A 22,352-nucleotide genomic window follows, 5' to 3' on the forward strand; every position below is an offset into this window, starting at 1 on the left:
GATAAAAATTTAACACAACAGTAGTGAAACAGCTGTTTGGTTACTTTACATTGAGGAGGCTGAGAAATTATCTCCTAAAAGCAATGGTCCCAATTCCAATATGGACTGTGTAATATGGAAAATGTTTATGTACATTTTTTAAAGGGAATTACTTTTATGTAGAACAGTTCTAATATGCTCATCTGCCACTTATTTAAGAACTCTTTCAACAGATAAATTCTATGAAATCCTTTCCCTAAAGTCTTGATAAACGTATAAACAATTTTACTTTAAAGGGTTTTTAGAACAACATTATATACCAAATATTTTCACTGATAGTTAAGCTGAACAAACAGAATTTTCAGAAATTTATTGACATTATAAATGTTAAAGTCCACCAATTACAACATCCTTAATACAATTGTTATTGAGGCTACGTACCTAGTTATCTTCTCACAGGTGTCAGGATCGCTGCGTACTTTTTCCCAACAGGCTACAGTATCAATAGCAGCCTCCATGTTGCTTATCTCCTGGCCACACACCTTAGCCTTCTTCAGCCCGTCAAGTGTCAACTGTGAACAGTCAGCATTACCTCATCAATATCAAAAAACTAAAAATTAGACTCTGCAATATATCACTTGTCAACTATACAGGACTATTTTAAGCTTGGAAATTTGTTTTTCTTACCAGAGAAAGAAATATTTTAAAGCACAAACATTATTTAATAATTATTAAAAGGGTTTATTGGATGGGTTTTTTCTTACTTTCTCATGTATAAAATATGTTATTTTCTTATACACAGTGCCTATAGAAAGAAGCACTACAGGTGTAAATGATGAATATCCAGACGAGTCTTTTATTGTTTGTAAATATGATTAGATTGTACCTTGTTTACACATGAAAAAAAAGAAAAAAAAAAAACTGATTTTTTAGTTTTGGGAAGCTTTTAATTCTTGTATATGGAAAAATTACAAAATAATAGTCAATTAATACAGATTTTTAACACCTGAACAATTTTTATTTAATTTTTGCTATTATGGTCTCATAAGAGGTTTAGTATTTTCCACAGTACTTGTTCAAGAGTGTAAAAGATTTATTTCTACTTTTTATTTAAAGTTAAGTAAAACTGTGGTAAGGCTCGCACATTTTTTTACACTTTACTTCCCTGGTCAGATTTAATTTGAAATGCTAACATTAATAAGTTTTTCTAATAATTTTCTAAACATTTATATTTTGTAACATTTTTATTCCTTAAGTATGTTCTTTAGCTAACACAGCAGGATGTCTCTTTTTAAAGGATATGAATTACTGGGAAAATTGAAACAAAAACTTAAAAACATAGTCTTACAAACAAAAACTCAACCAACATAAATTTTGAAACTAAATTATTTTTAAGACAATTTAAACTATATTTCTTTGTATTATTCATTTTATATTTGTAGACATTTTAATTCTCTATAAGGAAAATGTTAACAATTCAATTTCCAATCTTTTAGAAATATTAATTTTGCGTAACTAAAACATTTGACTGACTTTTTAAAGATTTAACATTTGAAAATAAAGACTAGAGTGAAACATTTTTAGAGGATACAAAAATATACTTTTTTTATATCTGCTGATTACAACCGCCAGACACAATCAGTTAAAAAAGAAGAAAAAATAAGGCAAAAATATTAACCCTTTTAGTTCCACACAAAAATTTACTTTGCACTTTTCAACATGAATTTTTTTTCAGCCACTAAAAAGGTAAATCTTATCATTATTCTTTGCCCTTTGGGAAATAACCCATTTATTGTAGAACTCTGTGTTTTGTTTCAAAATTCTAAAAATTACACTCTAAAATATTTTCTGGCCACAAATAAACATATAGTTCTAATATCTAAAGATATAAAGCACAAAACTTTAAAATGGTTAATTGTATTTATGAATAGAACATCAAAATCTGAGTTTATACGTGTTAAGGTGGTGGCTGAACTGACATGAAACATCCTACACAGTTTTGACACCAAGACCATCAATATTTCTCGTCAGCATAAAGTTGACATTTATTCCATAAAACAAATTAAAATATTTTTTCTTTGAATTTAAAACTAACCTGAAATTCTTTTAAACATGAAATTTTAGTTTTGTCTTTAATAGAAACTAGAGCTGACTTACCAACATAGACTTGCACGTAGACGAATGATAATGGTAGAGTGGGTGACGGTAGGTTTGCAGGAAGTGTTGTGTTGTCAACTGAACATGCTGTCTCAACTGCTGCCCCAGCAGCTCTCTCTGGTGTGGGTGGATCCCTCTCCTCTCCGCTTCCCGCCTCTCTCGATCCTCCGTTTCCTTCATAATACTCTCCTCCTGTTCAAGACCAATTATTTAATATTCTTGAGTATTTTCAGGGAAAGACAGTTAAGATGTACATGCAGAGTCTGTCCTGTTTGTACAAAAGAAGTTTACTGTTTGAGAAATTTTTGTCATCCTCCACCACTTATTCTTGAGATTTAAAATTCGAGAACCGGGTATCAATTTTTTAATATTTGAGTTTTAAACATCCTGGATTTGACCATTGCTATTGGCAATTCAGTTTCTTTCCATTAAAAAGCTTGATGAAAGATCATTCTGAAAACTCTAAACTGAAGTAGTAAATATGTTTTTGACCAAAGTTTAATAAAACGTGAGTATGAAATCTCAGCATTAAACAAAAATTCTACAATTTTTGGAAACTAAAAATCCAAAAAAGATGATGAATTTAAAAAAAGATGAAGTGAACATGATTAGTTTCACTACAGTACTAACCAAGGCTGCAATGCTCTCAGATGTCTGGGCATTGGTCTCGTCATCACTGGAAGGAATGTCTGTGCACTCAAACAGCTCGGAAATCAAAGCATTCAGTTCTTTCTTAGTAACCTTTACTGCACGGTCCTTACGCATCTCTTCCTTGTCCTCCACTGAAACATGTACACGCTGGTGAAAAAAGATTCTTCATACTTTACTGAGGAAAGTATGATCTTAAAACATAAATATAATTAAAGGTGGGTGGTTTAAAAACATTATATTTTTAAAAATATTTTAAGAGCATAAAATATCTAACAATTTGTAATAATTTAATTTATTTTGAAATATGAGTACAACAAATTGTTACATCATAAAAATAAATAATTTATAAGTGTTACGGCCTACAGTGATTGGAAGCACCTCAGTCTTCTTTGTTAGTATTATTAACAAGTCACATAAAAACTCAAAAATTACAAAAAACCTTAAGAGAGAAAGAGTATCAGAGCATATCTTACCTGGTTGTCCTTCAATGTCCTCCAGGATATTGTATTCAGGATCGTTGTCCACATCATCTTCCAAAGTCTCGTTCACAGCTGTAACAACCAAGTGACATTAATAATGACTATTGTACATAACACGCTGTGTTTCATCTATACTGTGTTTGCTTCTCTTTCTCTTGGGCAAACTTACCACCATTACAGTTTGTCTATGTGGCACAATACAAAGTTTTTAAGCAAATAAATGAAGAAAGTGGAGGACCAAAAGTTTCAACTTTAATTGAACTGTATATTAATTTTATTATACAATCTCGTTGCTTGTAAGTAATAAACAGTACTTTTCTAAAATATGAACAAACATTATAAATAAACGTCAGACTTTATGCACAGGTGGCATTATTTTTGAAAAATCAATTAATTTAAAGCAATTTAAGCTTAATATTCTGTTTACAAATAATGTATAACTTAAAAAAATAAATAAAAGTAAATAATTTTTTAATGTTAAAGAATATTTATTTGACAATATTTAAGAACTATAATTTTATCAACTAAATTTGGATTACATGTCCACTATTATAGTATATATGAGTTCCCTGTTCTACTTGTCAAATATATCTAATGAATGATAAGAATTAAAGTGGATCTTGAGACAATACTTAAAAGGTATGTCTCATATTCATTGATTGTGGTATTGTTGTTATATTGTTTATACACCAAAAGAACTGATTTTAAACAGAAAAATTTTGTGCACCAAGTAATTGAACACCTTGCTTGAATCAAGGAAAATACTATCAGTTATTTTACATTTTTCAGTGGGATGGAGGGATGGCTTAAAAAAGTAAGGGATTGTTTGTATCAAGTAATGTAAAAGACATGATTGTATTGTAATACATTTTCAATGATCTTTAAGATTTATGAAACCTCGGTATAGGTCTGAATTTGTCCAATTAATTTCTGCTACCTTGCTTGTATAGAGAAAATTCTGGATATTGTTATTTTAACAGAAATAGTATTGAATGAGCTGATTTATTTATAATATATTTATTTACAAGAGAGTGACCTATTTCATTTCTACAGAGTAGATCTTCTTGCACTAATATTCAAAGTCAATGCATAATGTGAATAAGTTAACTTTCACTATCTTCCAATGCATTACACAGTGGCATTCAGCAGTAATGAAACTAATGCACCTGTATATTGGGATGAATGACTTACCAAGGGGCTGCGTGAACTCTTTGAGGAACTCGTGCCAGTCAGGGTTGTCACACTCTTGTTCATACATGTCCTGAGTGATATCTGGGGGAACAAATGCTTGTTCCAGGCTTTCCAGAGGGAGCTGGTTCAGGTCCAGCTTAGAGCGGGTGCGTTGGCCCACGTTCTCCTACAATATTACATGTCTAAATGTGTGGATTCATTCACTCTTGCTGGGGTCATTTATAAATATCACATCTTAAATTAAATTTTAGGTAGATTTCTATTTCAATAACCCTCTTGACAGAATTTCCAGTAGACTTTTTTGCATTTTCTTCGATCATGGTGCACATAATCCAAAATGTATATACAGAGACTGTTCGTTAGCCAGTCTTAAACAATCAAAAAGTTTTAAGATGGCGGTCTTTTGAATCAAGCATAACTTTCAACTTAACAAATTCCCAATAAAGGCCCAAATCATAATGTATTACAATATATTTAGGAATTATAAACATCTTTTACTTTTTTCAATATATCTTAAGAGTTTATGTAATCTACCTTTCTTCCTACTAGACCAGAAGGGATATTTTAGGTTTTTATTGTTAAATTAAATTGGTAAAACTACCTTATTTCTAACAGTTTTTTATATCACAAAAATTTACTGCTACGAATCTCCCTTGTTTTGGCTATACAAATCATGATGTTCCAATGAACAAATAGACATCACAAAACCGTCCAGAGAACACTGCAATTACAATTATCATTAATGGTACAAGTTGCGCTAGCACATTTGTTTTGGGATTACTAGTCACTGTAATAAGCTGGTAAATAAGTAAACAGCTGGTCAAATTAAATCAGCCTAACACAACTAATAATAAAGCACTAATGTTAGTTTTCCACAAGAACTCTAATTTTAAGTGACAACACATTTTTTGTTTTAACCCTTTTAGGACCAACTAACGATATATCGTTAGTTTGTCTTTTAGGCTAAAAATACCAACTAACGATTTATCAGTAGTTTGGTTTTATGGGTATAAAGAAAATAATTAATAACTTTGATTCAACAAAATTTTGACTCCACATCTATTGATAGTTTCTACATTCACAATCGTCTTTGAATTTAGTAAAATTTTAATCCACGGAGAAGTGGGAAAATGATAAATTGCGCAGTTGGTAGCGCTAGCTCTCAGCCGCGACCAACACGCGATCGCCAGCGCCAGCTAACTGACGCGGCCTGCCGAGTTTTGTTTACGTTTTGTTCATTGTGTTTAGACGATTATCGTGCTTCAAAATGACTAAAAGACAAGATGAAGAGATCCAGAACTGCCTGTGTCAAATGTATGTAATAAAGGCTTACATTGAGTGTGCCTCACCAAACATGTTTGTTAGACTTGTCAGCAGTTCTGTAACATTTCTTCTGTGTGCAAAATAATTTTATTTTTAGTTTTTTAGTACGAGTAAGTTTTTAGAATAGTTCTCATGAACTTTCAAACTTAATACAAGACCATGAAAATAACTGAGTTAGAGACAAAATATTGTTCATTACTGCTTAATTGGCCTGTTCTCTGTCGTTAAGTTATCTTTTTCTGCTTCTATCTATTTTCTAATTTTTACCATTATTATTATTTTTCCTCGTATCTCAGCCATTTTATCGAAGAAAAGTATTGAAATAAGTTGCAATCTCCTAAGCAATAATTTGCAAATTACATGTATCTATATGTGTGGACTGTTCTATTTTTTTTTAGATTACACAAAATTCCTGTAAACCAAAAAATTTTTTTTTCAAAAAACTTTTTTTATTTATAGGTGTTAACAAACCTTTTTTTTTGATTTGCACAAAGTAAAACCTATTTTCTTATTGTTAGTCTCTTCATGCAGAAAAAAATTATTGAAATATCTCCACTACTTTAGAATATACAATTTTTTCCCCAAACCCTTACACTTTTTAAAAATACAAGGCGGTCTTTTAGGCATAGAAAATCTGAAAAACGCGCAGTCCTAAAAGGGTTAAACGTCTCCACAAAATGTTCTAATATATGTGAAAGGTTTTGTCATAAATCAAAAAAGTACAAAGTAAACAAAAACATAAATTTGACTGTCAGTTACAGTAGAACCCCTCATATCCGGTCAGCACGGGACCGAGCCCCTGGCCGGATAACGATTCGGCCGGATAAACCAACCTACAGTACACAGGCACTTGACGAAACAAAACAATTGTACTGTACTGTACTAACCGCACTGGAAAATAATCCACGAACTGTTTACAGGTTAAACCTATTAGCTCAACTGAGGACAACACAGGAAAATGTAAACAAATAGATACACCAAAATAACGCAAGAGTCGTGGGAGACTAGTGCGTGCAGCTGCGCGTCTGCAAGCCGTGGTAAATAAATTTCAATATTGGCTTCCGGGAAGTGGCCGGATAAACCGAGGTGCGGTAAATCCGAGGCTGGATATGAGGGGTTCTACTGTATGGCTAAACACAGAATATGTTGGGAGATAAAAGTTCAGTTTTTTAATAATTTTTGTTTGCGTGTGTGTATTCAAGAATAACAGTACTATTAAAAGATTAATTGAAGTTGAAAATTAATAATAAAAAAAAAGTAAAGAATGTCTTATTTTACCAAGGCGAAGTTAGGGCTAAGAAGCCCTCTAACACTTAACCTGGGGACCAACGGCTTAAAGGTGACTTCCGAACCACCACCAATGGCCGGGCAGGCGGGCCGCTTGCAAGGACAGGATCGCTCAGCGGTCACCCATCCAAGCAGCGGCCACGCTCGACGTTGCTTGATCTGGTTATCTTGCGATAACCGCCGTACCCACTACACTGCGCCATTGGCAGCAAAAATATTGATATTTTTTCTATGAGATAAGGAAATGAAAGAAATCAGGGGCCACAAAAATATGTCTTAATTGATTATTATTTTGTAATTTTTCCATATATAAGAATTAAAAGCTTCCCAAAACTAAAAAAATTAGTTTTGAAAATTTCCAATTAAGTCAAAATTATTGCTTGCTTGCAACTCACCTGTGGGACTTTAAAGACACTGTCTTCATCCATAGAGCAGTCCTGGAGAGGCGTGAGAGGGGCAGGGAGGGAGGCAGGTGTGGGGGGAAGAGAGTCCAGATCACTAACCACAGACGTGTCACCCTTGTCATCATCATCGCTCTGAAAGGAAACGTAAAATGTTACAATAAGTTATAATGAAACATTTTTAACCACACTTTCTAAATGTATGTTATAAATAGTGTATATTATTATTAGCTGTGAATATTTATTAGAAGATGAAGCTAATTAGAGCAAAATAAATTGTCTCTTTTATCTTTGTTAGTTTTTGGCACAAAGATAATTCATAAAAGATATTTATAAAATAAATATTAAAAATTACCAAAAATACTTTTTTTTAACAATTGATAAAAAGTTCATGGTAAAAAAATGCTAGATAATTATTTGGTGTTCATATAACTAGCAAAAAAAACTCCTTTAACACCTTCACTGCACCCCTATACTTCACTAAGTACTCCCAATGTGTCTCTTCGCCGCAAAACGTCTGCCATAGGCAACATGTTAATTAAACAATCTAAAACTCTACTGACTGAGCCTGTACTATCTTTTTCTAACTAAGCTCTATAACTTCATCTTTTACTTCTATAGCAGAGAAATATTTTTACTTCTGCCTAAAGCTACTTATTTCTTTAAACATAAAATTAATATGCTTGTTTTAACGAAAAAAAAAAAAAAAAAAACAAAAACAAAAAATAAACAATGTAACAAAGTTTACTTTCATTAACTAAATTTTCATGAGTTTTCAAGAACAATTTGGATGCGATGACTATATTGCTTACACACCTGTTCCTCCTCCTCATTTTCAGGGTTATACTCTTCATCTGATGAGTCCTCGGAGAGTTCCTTGTCGATGAGGAGCTTGATCTCTGGATTGATTTCTGGGACTGCAGCTTTGACAGGGGTGAGGAATCCCACCACTGGCGGGGGTACTGCAGAGTTCTGCTGCAGTAGCTCTCTACAGGACAGATTCACATTTAAAATTTCTAGGTTTCAACAGACATTAATATAATTGGATTGGTTGGTGTCACTTTATTGTTTTTTTTTGAGAGATTAAGTCCAATTCAGAGATTAAGGACAGGGCATTTCAGTGGCAGTCGTTTTGTGACACTGACTGTGTAAGTCAAAATACAGTTTTTGGTAGAACAAAGATTGGCGATTAAGTTTTGTTTTAAATCTGTATGACCGAAATGGAAATTTTGTAAGTGTTCAGGTATACAAGGTAATTTTTGAAGGTTTAGGAGAGGTTGATGATGATGGCCATGTTGACCTATCGACAAGTTTTAAGAAGACCAGGATAAGTACATTCATAATCAAGCCAATACTCATTGTGAATTCATATCAACAATTGGTCCATTACAAGATATTATGTCCTGAAACAACTATAAATATAACTAATAAGGAAACCATTTTGAAACAATACAGGGATTACATTTTGAACAACTTCTACAGAAATGTATGTCCTTATTCTTCAGTTGGCAGGAGCAGACTGTATACAATAGAAACATTTCGAATACTAATCAATCTTCAACATTATTAGTTGGAGGTGTTCTGACACAACGACCCAACAACGGAGGAGATGAACGGGATCTGTGCCCTCCCAAGAGCATTTTATTTCAAAATAATTGATTGTCTATTTTTGACTACAAATAACATTTATGTTTGAACTTTGAAATGAACCATAATCAAATACAAACTTTGTTACTATATTAATTCACGAAATTTATGCACTGCACATACTTTGTTCAACACGCTACATATAAGAATTTCTCCATCACACAGCAACTATGAAAGTAACAACAGTTCTTACTATTTCTTATGGATTCTACCTGTGCTCTGTACTTTCAGTAACTGAGTACAAAATACACTCATATTGATTTAGAATCGAACGTTAGAGTACTCCTAAAATGGAATATGTTCCAGTTACTGCTAAATTTGTAAAGTATATGTATCATAGAAGTACCTATAACAGTAACTTCTATCATGTAACTTCATCTATAACGAACGGATAGACGAGTATCCGGTCCAACGTATCTGTTAGAGTAGTCCCGACTTGATCAGTTGTCACAGTAGTGAGTAAGTCGCTGAGCTCTGAGAAGTTCTGTGCTATGTTAGTTCGTTGTCACTATAAGGCAGCACCACCCTGACAATTTGTGCGTAAAAACGAACAGTTGACAACTATGAAAAATTAACATAGCCTACTCAACTTAATCTGTATTAAAACTTTTTAGATAGTGGTTTATAAAATTCAACGCTCAAGATAATGACTAAAAGCTCCATAACATTCCGAAGGCTGAATTTTGCGCACTACCTGGCCAAGAATAAAAGTTAAGATGGAAGTTTAATAACAACTTTATTTTTATATTGCTCTAAAATTACATACTCAATTATAGAATACTTGTGAAAGCATTTGGTCTTAATCGGAACACAAATTTCTGAGTTATGAAAAATTGCAATTTGGTTGAAAAGTACCAGAAACCAATTTTTTTTTTATAGATATAAAAACTGGAAGTTAGTTAACAGTTTTATATGTTAAAACCCAGAAATAAACAAACTACATTTTAATCCCATTATTGCTGCTCTATTATAGTTAGTATGTGGTCAACCTTAAAACTTGGATATCTCTACTTTTAGACCTGGGAGTAGACATCAAGATTTAACTTTGTTCTTGATTTGTGACTTAAAATGAACTATTTTGTTAATGTTATGATTAAATTGTGTTTTAGTTAAATACACTTAATATAAACTGTATTTGTTACAGAAGATTGTAGTTTTTCTCTGGCGATTGATGGTACTGTGATGTTACTGTAAACTTTATACACCATGATCTGATCTTTGCCCTCCTTTTATTAGTTCAGTAGTACTATAAAATAACAATTTTAGGACCTAATATTTCAACATTTTACCAGACCTCCCTGCTGATCTGGTGGATTCTCTATACCCACCAACTCCACAGTGTTCCGGACATCCCCCAGAGAAGATTTCTAGGTGTGCCACTGTTCTGACAGACCTCTGAAAGGCCTAGTCATTACTCAGAGGCACCAGAACTTTAGTTTTCAAACACAATTTCCCAAAACAATTTATCACCATTCAAATTTTGCCCATTGTCCGTTATTGAAAATAGGAACTTTTTCTAAGTAATAATAAAATATACCAATTCGTAGAACTTACTTGGTCTTGGCCCTCGTCAGCTTAGGCTCGAATGGCATCTCAGTGACTCTTCCTTCCTCCACAGTCTGTCTCACCATGTCTACTACATACTTGTTGGTGATCACAGACTGTAACATAAAATCCATTGTTATTACCTGACACTGTAGAGGATTGTGTTGTGCGTAAGGTTATGGTACATAACATTAACCCATTGCGGATCACTGACGAGCTGGGCTCGTCACGCAGCGACCGGGCCTAACGGCACGATGACGAGCTCAGGTCGCAAAAGCGATCTGCTTTTAAGTTTCCCTCCAAATAGTTCTATTAGTGTCTGATAGATCGGGCGATCGTCTTCACTTGTCAACTAAGAGTGTTTAACAACGGTCTATGTTTAGAGTTTTCAAAAGTTTTATAAATATCCTTCAGATCGCAGTTGTATGTCGAAGTTGAAAAATCATTCATATGAGGTTACTCTGCTTTTTAGCGCTTCTGATTGGGTGTTTTCCTCAGTTGTTATTATAATACTTTTGAGGTTAGTGACACAACTAATCGATGCAGACGTACATGTTAGCGGGTTTAGTCTAGACAATGGCCCGGATGTTGTAATCGCTTCGCCCGAGCCGCTTTATTTAACCTAAGATTCAGACATCATCCCTGCCACCCCGGAACCTTGCTCGCGTGTTATCGGTCCAACATAACAGATACCCCAGTAGGCCCATGTTCCATCTGAACGAATACCTTCACAGCTGAATTTTCTAGTATACAATAGCGAGTGATACGATGTGGCGCACCATTGCTGTTCGTGCGGCCGCTGCCGTAAATTAATTTGTGTCCGCTGGTGCCCGTGCGCCAAAACAATACGATCCGCAATGGGTTAAGCTGAAAACATTTCCGTATTTACTTAATTAATAAACAAATATTTGCTTTATACATCAAGACATGTAAATAATTTATAAATATTGTAATAATAATAAATAATATAATATAATATATTGTAAATAATATAATAAATATAATTAATAATTATATTTATTATTAATAAACAGGACTATCTTACCCTCAGTATATTCCTGACATTCATCACTGACAGGTTGGTTTTCTCTGCCTTAGAGCTCATTTGCCTCTCAATCTCCTCTTCCAACTCGTCCACAGCCTCTGGCAACTCCATTTTTGTTTCTTTTTTCCTTAAAAATGAGAAAAATTGTCTTTAAAATCTCTGATAAATTAGTTTACTACTAGGAAGAATACTATAAGCAAAAACATTTCAAGCAAGATAAACAACTAACAACAATGAATGAAGATTTTGCTTGTTTTAACTGATTATTTGAAATAAATATTTTACACCTTTATTTACTTCAATAAGACACACTTAAAATTATAATCTCCAATTGAATAAAAAAGGATTATCTTTCATTATTTTTTGACAACTATTAGAAAGTGCCAAACTGGAATCTTTGATTATGTTTTACAAAACCATTAAATATTTCAGCAATTTAAGGCTTTTAAAACTTGATTTGTTGACATTCAAAAGACAGTATGGGATTATTGTTATTGGTAGACCTATTCATATTTGTATATTTTGCATAACTCCTGTAACTTATACAGTATTTTGGTACAACTTCCCTGATCTGCAAATTACTGTATAAATAATATAAAGTGTATATAACAAAATATTATCATGACAAAGTTAATAAAATACATTTCTCGAACACAACAACATTCACAAGTTGTGGCTTGCTCATGTGCTTGGATGCCAAACACCTGCAGCACTGAAATTATACAACAATTTTACTACAGTAAAACTTACCTCTTCTTGGTTGGGGTTGCAATAGTAGTAGACTCATCTTCTTCATCATGATCATCATCATTTCTTACAGCTGAAGTGGATGAGATATTAGATTCTATACACTCTGGTTTTAAATTGAAGCGAAGATGTTTCTTGGGTTTCTCGTCTGACTCGGATTTAAAAGGAGATTTCCAACTGGACTTTGTTGGTTTATGTTTTGAATTTTCAATATTTTTTGCCATGCTGCAAAATTACGCTCATTAAGTATTTAACAATATCTATCAATTAATAGAACTATCCAAACATAGACATAAGTACCGTTGGAATTATCCTGCAAGCAGCCCACTAAATATGCTACAACAATCTAGTTTTTTTTTTTAGCAAGAGATTTTACATCAATCAATCAATCAATCAATCAATCAATAAATACTTTATTCGAGTAAAAATGCACACTGTACATTGAATAGGGTCAAAATAACATTAATTAGTTTAACATAATTTATGCTTAGTAATTAACAGTTTACAATTAATTGTTCAAAGTATTATAGACTACTACTATTTTACCAATAAAGTTTATTTATCCAAACATATACATATAAACATACATACATATACATATATACACACACACACACACACATACATGCATACACACACACAAAAAAAACATTATTAAAATATAAATCAATTATCCTGAAAAGAACTCATCAAGTGAATATAAAGGAAGTTTTAACAAATGTTCTTTTAATTTCCTTTTGAATTTGCCAAGATCTGGTTTCTAATCTCAGATCCCTTGGCAAATTAAATAAAAATTTTGTTCCCATGAATGTAGTTTTCTTTTCAAAAAAGTTTAATGTATGTTTTTTCTACTCTTCTGTTTAATCTTGTGTTATATTTATGTTCATTGTTATTGTCTGTTGATTTGTCGTATTGTCTAACATAAAGAACGGTTTGGAAAATATATAAGCTATAAACTGTCAGAATTCCAAGCTCTTCAAAGTATTTTTTAACTGTTTCTGTATTTTTCAAATGTAATATAATTCTAAAGTGCCTTTTTTTTGTTGAACTAAAATTCTGTCTAAATTTTTTTTTGTCGTTGCTCCATAAATATTTAATCCATAAGCCAAATGTGAATGTATTAATGAGAAATAGATCGTTTTTAGAAAGTCAATGCTACAAACCTTAGCCATTTGACGCAATGCGTAAAGTCCAGATGACATTTTTTTAAGTATCTTATCAATATGTTGGTCCCAACTAAGATTATTATCTATTAGTAATCCAAGAAAATTTGTGCTATTCACTTGAAGCAGTTCTTCATTATAAACAGTGATATGAGGGTTTAACTTTGATCTCGCCTGTTTTTATGGAAAACGAAATAAAATTAGACTTTCCTGAATTTAAAAGTAAATTTTTACTTGATAAAAATTGTTGTATCCTTGAAAGACCAACGAATGAGGATATTTCAATACTTTCCTTTGATTTGCCTGAGACAGTGATGCTGACGTCGTCAGCATACATACAGACAGAGCCACCCCCAGGCACCAATCCAGGCAACCCCCTGACATAACAAAGAAAGAGGAGAGGACCCAGAATCGATCCCTGGGGTACTCCATATTGCATTGTTTGCAATTTTGAGCGATATGTTTTAATATATTTGTATTTGCATAAAGGATCATCAGCTACATGTTGTATTTCAACACATTGTTGCCTGTTTTTAAAATACGAATCAAACCAATTAAATTCTTTATTTTTTATTTTTATTTGCTAAGACATTTTAATAGTGTGTCATGTGAAACGCTATCGAAAGCTCTTGTTTAGATCTAAAAATATGCCAATTACTTTATCATGCTTATCCACTGACTCAATTATATTTTCAATAAAATTTATACTTGCTGTTATTGTTGATCTACCAACCCTAAAAACCATATTGTTGTTCATCCAATAATTGATTCCTTTCTAAATAATTTAACAGCTGAATAAAAACTACTTTTTCGTAAATTTTTTGAAAATACAGGGAGCAATGATACCGGCCTATATGATGCAGGATCACATAGATTTCCTTTTTTAAAAATTGGAATTACCTTAGCGATTTTTAGCTTTTGAGGAAATATACCAGAAATCAATGAGGAGTTAATAAGGTGAGTGAGTGGTTTTGAGATTAAATAAAAGGCCTTTTTTTATTATTGTTATTGGGACCGTCGTCAATTCCTGCAGATGACTTGTTTTCAATGGCCATTACAATTTTTTCCAATTTAAGCTCATCAATTGGTTCAAATCTAAAAGTTAAACCATTAGGAATATTAGGAATGGTTTCACTGTTTACCCTATTTGTGTGATTAAAATGTATGTTTGGTACTATAAAGCCTGTCTACTGCATTGACGAAAAAATCATTTAAGCAGTTGCTTACTGCAATAGGGTTGGTTATTTTTTACCACTGTCTTCAATGTTTATATTCTTAACAGACTTATTTTGGTTATTTATTTCAGATCTAACAATATTCCAAATTTGCTTTCGATTTATTTCCCGAACTTGTTATTTTTTCTTGAAAGTAGTTTTTTTTAACATTATTTATTTCAACTCTAAGACTTTTTTTTTTAAACTTCTAATTGTTACGTTCAACTCTTTATCTTTAAACATTCTAAAATCTTTTCTAATTCTAATATTTTTTGTTTTTTTATTTTAATGTCATCTGAAAATCCACTGATTAAAAATCAAACATTCTATCGGTTACCATAATTTTTAGGAAAGCAAATTTCAAAAATGTGTGAAAAAATATTACAAAACATGTCATATTTTCTTTCCACAGTAGCTTGGTACACTTGAGACCAACTTTTCACTACCTAAATATCTCAAAAACAATTCTATATTTTTTTATGTATATTTTCTAGAGAATCTTTCTGTATAAATTTTTTTGTAACTTATTTAATCCCAAAACTTCCAACATTTGAGCATCATGATCGGAGATCTGGGTTATAATTCCACATATTTTCAAGGGTTTACTATTTATATTAGTAACAAAGTTATCTATTGCAGTTTCTGATTCTGTAGTGATTCTAGTCGGGAAGTTTTACTTTGTAATCCAAATTATAAGATTTTAAAATATTTACAAATGTAAAATATGTTTTGTCATGGTTTAAAACGTTAATATTAAAGTCACCAGTTATAATAATATTTTTGAATTTGTCATGTAATATTGTACATAAGATGTCAAATTTTTTCTAAAAAAGATTCTACAAAACATTGTTTAGGAGACCTGTACACACATACCAGAATAAAGGAAAACTTGTCAACAGTTTTATTTCTGACTAGGCAACATTCAAATTCTTTTTCATTTAGTAAATTCTGAACCGCAGGAATTAAGATTATTTTACTTTTAATATCCTTTCTCACCATGATGACAACCCCTCCACCAATTGAATTAGATCTTGAAAAGAAGGAGCATTTTTTATAATTTGGAATGTTCAATACCATGATTTCTTTCCTCAGACATTTTGTGTTCTGACAATGCTAGTATATCAGGATGTACTTCCTCCAGATTTTATTTCAAGATATCCAAACGTGATGGCAGATGCTGTACATTCTGGTGCCAAAATAGACAATCTATCTGATTTATTTTGAATGGTTACCTGTTTTACGTTCATATAACATTTCTTTTAAATGCTTATCCTCATGTATACCCTTACAATTATTTAAACTATCATCATTTACTAGAATATCTTCAGCATAAAGAAAAGTATTGTTTAAAAGTCAACAAACTATTTACTTCTACATTTTTTTTACTTAACATTTCGTGATTTTAGAAGTACTGTTTAAAGTATGGATTTTATAATCACTATCAGCTAGGTTACACTCCTGGACACAGGAGGATGGCAGTTTTTTTCAGCTGTTACAACCAAGGAGCCACCCACTATTGAGGCAGGTACTGCCTGACTATGACTAATTAATAATTCACCAAAACCACTATTACTCTGCTTTAGAGCCTCAGAAAATGTGAGGTCTCCCGGAACCACAAACACATCACCAGTCCGATTTTGCGTCTCAGCTGCTCCCCGTACAGTGTCACGAAGCTTGCTGGGGCCCTCTCCACTGCCGATTGTTCCTGTATCTAGATTGATGTTAGACCTTTTATCTCCCATTGCTTCTTGGCTGGACATCACCTCTGGACCAGTTGTGTAGTGAAGTCCAGGCTGCATAGTCTGGTGGTTGAATTGAGGCGATTTAGGTTGCTCACAGAGTTGAGTTTGGGCCGGATTAGGAGATCTGTCCTCGTTCACTGATGGCAAGTTGTTTGAGCAATTTTGTTTGTGTTGTCCAATTAATGTTATTCTGTCATTTGTTATTGGTGTTTTGGGGGATTTAGATGTTTGCATTAGTTTCCTTGTTTATCATTTGGCGCATTTTGTGTATAAATTCTTCAAAATTTAGTCCATTTCTTAGGGTTCTTGAAGACTCTTCTTTATATGTTTACTATTTGAACTAGTGCCCGCCCCCGTTGCCTTACAGAAATCCTTTACATTTGAGATGAAGTGATACAGTGAGATATTATCCCGTACACAGCCAAGAGGAGAACAAATTAATCGTTTTTAGTTTCTTGTTTTGAAAATTTAATTTTAGTTGTTTAAAGGCCAAGTCATAGTCATCTTTTGATGGTTTCCAATTATATCAAACTTCTTAATTGAAGTAAACGTACATAATACAACTTTAGTTTAATATAGTGACAATAAAAATAAAATAATACCAAAATAAATTATACTATTAATTAACACTGCTTATATTTCCTTGTGAATCTTATGTAACTCACAACACAAGACTCCTTTCTCAGGACATTTGCCATTGTTCAGTGATACAATTAAATCAACAACACAACGTTTCAAGATCTGCAATCTAATAATTTCCTCAGGTGACTAACAGATCAATGTCTTCCAAGGTCATTGGTCTCATTACGGGGCATGGTCACCTGAGGAAGCATCTTCACAGAGTCAGCATCCTTCAGGAGGATCCGCTCTGTGGAAGGTGTAATGAGCAGGAGGAGACTGCTCAGCACCTGCTCTTTGATTGCCCTGCAATAGCAAGAGAGCGGTATGCCATCTTTGGTAGTTTGGACAGGGGTGGTGAATTTTCCCAGGACGACTTGATAGGTTGTTTTTGGCGGTTTGTTGAACTGCTGAAGTTGTAGACTGGTGGGCCTCATGGTGTGTTTCCAGGGTGCGCAAAAAGCCCTTGAGGCTTAAGTGGATGGCAGTAGGCCGCTCCAAGGGGGAAAAAAAACTAAAATAATACGTAACTACAATCTAGGTAACATATGTTTTTGTATCACTGAACAATGGCAAATGTTCAGAAAAATCCTGTTTTCTTCACATAATGTTTAACAATATATGTACTTTGGTATTATCCGGAGGGCAAAATTTTTTTAATAGTATTTCGTACCGTGAATCTAAAAAACTACATTACTAAAAAGAACAGATTTTATTTTACTAACTGTGAAAATTACATGTCATTATGATAATCGGTTGTAGTTTTCTACCTTACGAAAGGAACTTATGTCGGCAAGTCCGATGCTACTCTGTCCCTATCTACTATTTGTATTAGACTATATATAGCCTAAGTACATCTTATAAATATAAAAGGTTAAAGTCGACATTTACAAGAGCTCACGTAATTTAAGCTTGATTTTACGTTTTTCTTTCTTACGTAGAAGTTCAGGTTAGGCACCAATCTCCACTTCTAACGAACATAATCCCTCGAGACAGTACCCAAATTCAAGATCAGATGACTCGAGTGCTTGAAAGGATTATCTTTAAATTTGGTACTACTAGTAATATATTGATGATAACCTAATCTAAACCCACGTACATTGCACATACAATATCAAGAAGTAAATAGAGACAGAGTGGCCTACATTGCTTTCTTCTTTACAGAGGTAGAAAACAAAAATCCATAGTCATAATGACATGAAATTTTCACAGTAAGTCAAGTAAAGTCTTTAATTTATAATAATGTAGTTTTTTAAGTCCCCAATAAAAAAAAAAGTTCCAAAAGTAGTGACCTCCAAGTAATACCCAATATAATGTAATACACATTATTTTTATGACACAATTTGTATAGCCCAGAGTTTATAATCAGCTTTCCATTGTTTTACAGTAAAGCCTGTTATATCTGACCCTTTGGTATTCAATCTAGTGAGAATCAGTAGAAATTATTGGTTTTGTGAGCAAGAAACGACACATAAAGAAGCTCAATCACTTTCTCTACAAGTCCAACCTGTGGTGGAGGGGGGTGCGACTTGTAAAAACATTGCTCACACAATCTTTAGAAACAATAATCTTGGGGAAATTGTGATATTAGCATTTTAATGTAGCTTACATTGAAACATGTTATAGAGGTAAGATGTAAATTACTAAACGTTTCATTAAAAAAAAATTGTAAGTACACCCTTATAGTTTTTGTAAAACATATGCCACAATAGGCTTTCTCACAAAATGCGAAGTGCATACAAGAAGGCATTTTTAAGTTAGTAAAAAGATGTGATAAGTGTTTAAATCTTAATGGCAATTATTAAATAAACAGCGGAAATATGTAGTTGTCAAATGTATATAATAAAATATATTTATCTGATTGGGTAGTTTTCTAATAATCAAACTGTGGTTACTTTTGGAATAGCCCTTGTAGTTAAGCTATTTATTTTATTAAAATTTAGCACTATTACGTGAAACAGAAATGTGTGTAATTTAAGTGAATGGGGACTGATTTAAATCAAGAACTTTATTGATTTTATTCAGCAATCTACAATGCAATATCTCGTCATGTTTTAAAGGTCTGATATAATCTATTTGCAGACAGAATGTAGTAATATCACTTAAAAGAACTACATAGACCTAATGTAGAATAAAATGCTTAAAAGGTAAAATTTAAAACACAAGTTATAAAAAGTAAGTTTGACACATCCATTGAGATGGTAACTAACAATAACAAAACAAGATCCTAGAGGGTTTGGACACATGTGAGATGACTACAGTATAATTAGCGGCCACCACCATAATCGGATAACGATTATCGATTTTAAATATTGTTACTATCAAATACAATATTGGACCTATAGATATTCATAATTAATCATTGCCAGCTTTCCTCATTTAGACTATTGACGTCATTACCAGCTGTTGTTATTTCATCTATGTAGAATAAGGCTAAATGAAAACTACAAGAACAATGGCGATGAATATTGGTTCGACCAATATTGGAATACTATTCGCCGGTATGGTCTCCCTACCTGTTGGGTCACGTGGAACTCGTTGAAAGAATTCAGATAAGATTCATCAGGCTGATTGGGTTGAGACTTTGATTTGCCTACGACGGGGTTCCTGTTGAAGATCTGCAACGCCACTTTGGGCTCCTACCCTTGAGCACTAGACGCCAAATTGCTGACCTGATGTTCTTGAAGAAGATTTTGTTGTCGTCTTGTGATTCCCCGAGACTTCTAGAGAGGATCAATCTTCGTTGTCCTAGACCATCTTCAAGATCTGTGCAGCTTTTCGAGGGGGAATTCCTCGCTACAAACTATGCCTACAACAGTACAATACCGAGGATTCACAGGTTGGGAAATGGTCTTCCTGCGCATATTGATTTGTTCAGCATGTCCGACACATCATTCAAGAGGGAGGTCACGAAATATCTTTCTGGCCACATGTGAAACTCTGACACTGAATGTTATATTTTGCTTGCTGCTTTTTTGTTTGTTTGTTTTTTTTAACACTTTTGTCTATATTTAATGGCATCAAACCCTGCATGGATTGTCGCATATTTTATATTTCGCTAAATAGAAATGGTTTCTTGTGAATGTTATATATTGCTTGCTATTTTCTTAACACTTTTGTTCATATATTATAATGGCATCAAAATTTGCATGTATTATATTTTGCTAAATGGAAATGGTTTCTTGAGACGTTTTTATATATCAATAAACATAGGATACGCTAAACTTTATTTTTTCTTTCGTATTGTATTTGCTCATATGTATACGTATTTCTTAGTAGCATAGTAAGCAACTCTATAATTTATACGCTACTTTAATTAAGTTTTTTTTTTTACAGATCCACCTGCATGTTGCACTTGTTTATGAACTATATGCTGTTGTAATTTTTCTTTTTATTCACGATGTTGATGTTATTTGGCACTTGTTTTGGCTTTTGTTTCTTTTAGCATGTATGCATGTAAACTATTTATGTAAGTTGTTTTTATCAAGCCTCTTGTATTTTCATAATACCTATATCAAATGTAAAATGGTGTATACCGTATGTAAATAAATAAATATGCAGATATTGGTTGAAAATGTTTTGATATACACTGAGCAATGTTTTAAATGGTTGCAAGGTCAAATTTTGTTGGTGGCCACTTATTATACTGCAGCCCCACAGCTAAAACTATGAATTCACTTATCATAGGCCTACTATCACTTTAGAATCTTCAGATACAAAAACATACACACTGGATCTACATTATCTTCACAACTAGGCCAAATGGAGAATAGCCTATGTCTTAATTCATAATAAAAAAACCATAAAAGGTGCAAACCCGTAAAAATCACCATTAAGGAAGTAGTAAGTTAGTCTAACAGGCTGACACCCCTCAGTAGTGACAAAACAAAAACATTAATCTACATGCTTAGGCCTACTTGTCAAGAACAGATCAAAGTTGTACTATCTAATTACAAATGCATTAAGTAGAAACAAAAATATTAAAAACTCAACTAACCATAATGTTAGTAATTTATAATTACAAATTTTGGATACCGGTATTGATTTTTGTGCAAAAATAAATGTCTGTGCCTCATAGCTTTATTTGTTGTGGAAAAGCATAAATGAGAGTAGGCTATTGGCTTGTCTATACTATTATATGACAATGGTATTATATAATATGAGTAAAGTAAATAACAACACTAAATCATTAGGTTCATTTGAATGGTAGCACACTTTTAACAGTTCACAAACATTTTTATATAGACTACCTACTTGTGGTTTGTAATATCAACAAAGGCCAATGTTCATGTCTAGTGATAAATACAATTAAAAAATAACTGTTCTCTGAAATGTTAATTGTGTTAAACTACATCTAATAACAGAAACTAAGAATTCTATTAAATAAATTTACTGAATAACTCAATAAAAATATGTTATAAGCCTCCACTGTTTTGGCGCCAATTTACTGTCACCTGAAAACACAAACACATCACAAAATTAAACCCGCCAATACTTACATTAGACAAGCAAGTCATATAACTGTTTTTCATATTTCACATTCAATAGAGAAGCCGAATCAAATATTGTCAGATCTCAATTTGTACTGGAAATGCAACACAAACGCTCCCGAAATCAATGTTGATTGAAAACTCGTCATCTTCTTCAATTTTACAAACAGAAAAGTCCAATTCTGATCAACTATAACGTCTGGGGAACTAACAAAACTTTGATCTGACTTGATGCCTGAGCCTGAGCAACTGACAGGGAAGGTCAACTCAGTGTCGCCAATCGTACTAATACCTCTGACTTATTAAAGAAATAGACCTTGCGTCAATATGAAGATTGTATGACAGAATGTGAGTTCGGTAAAGTTAGTCATATTCTTTAAAGTATAGAAAGCACTAACGTACTAAATCTTTTGTTCAAGTTTTAAATCGTTTTTAATCTTATAGTAATTACCTCATTTTATAGATTTCATTTTAAAATGATGAGTTTTTATTATTATCATAGTTTACTCAATACAATATAGCCTAAGGTGTGTTCAATAGTTTTCTGTAAAATTCACACACACACACACACACACACACAAAATAACATTTATTTACAAACTAGGAATCATGCAACATCTCAATGAGACGTTTTTTCCTGTCTATCAGCCTCTATAAACAAGCTTTCATGAAA

At 32.6% G+C, this 22,352-nt stretch overlaps 1 protein-coding gene across 1 annotated transcript in view; it reads right to left on the reverse strand.

Annotated features, from left to right (window-relative positions):
- LOC124355216 (GON-4-like protein) overlaps nucleotides 1–21,917 on the reverse strand; it is a 45,904-nt gene extending 23,987 nt beyond the window's left edge. Inside the window, exons 1-11 of the mRNA XM_046806239.1 lie at nucleotides 21,689–21,917; nucleotides 12,456–12,677; nucleotides 11,706–11,832; nucleotides 10,670–10,776; nucleotides 8,285–8,456; nucleotides 7,463–7,603; nucleotides 4,458–4,623; nucleotides 3,261–3,338; nucleotides 2,767–2,918; nucleotides 2,137–2,328; nucleotides 421–551 (exon numbers count right to left, since the gene is read on the reverse strand). Coding sequence (XP_046662195.1) covers nucleotides 421–551; nucleotides 2,137–2,328; nucleotides 2,767–2,918; nucleotides 3,261–3,338; nucleotides 4,458–4,623; nucleotides 7,463–7,603; nucleotides 8,285–8,456; nucleotides 10,670–10,776; nucleotides 11,706–11,832; nucleotides 12,456–12,676 — 1,487 coding nt within the window. The 5' untranslated portion in view covers nucleotide 12,677; nucleotides 21,689–21,917. The remainder of the gene's footprint in view (nucleotides 1–420; nucleotides 552–2,136; nucleotides 2,329–2,766; nucleotides 2,919–3,260; nucleotides 3,339–4,457; nucleotides 4,624–7,462; nucleotides 7,604–8,284; nucleotides 8,457–10,669; nucleotides 10,777–11,705; nucleotides 11,833–12,455; nucleotides 12,678–21,688) is intronic.
- Between the last annotated feature and the right edge of the window lie 435 nt (nucleotides 21,918–22,352).

Source organism: Homalodisca vitripennis, chromosome 2 (genome assembly GCF_021130785.1).
Source record: "Homalodisca vitripennis isolate AUS2020 chromosome 2, UT_GWSS_2.1, whole genome shotgun sequence".
Classification (NCBI taxonomy): domain Eukaryota; kingdom Metazoa; phylum Arthropoda; class Insecta; order Hemiptera; family Cicadellidae; genus Homalodisca; species Homalodisca vitripennis.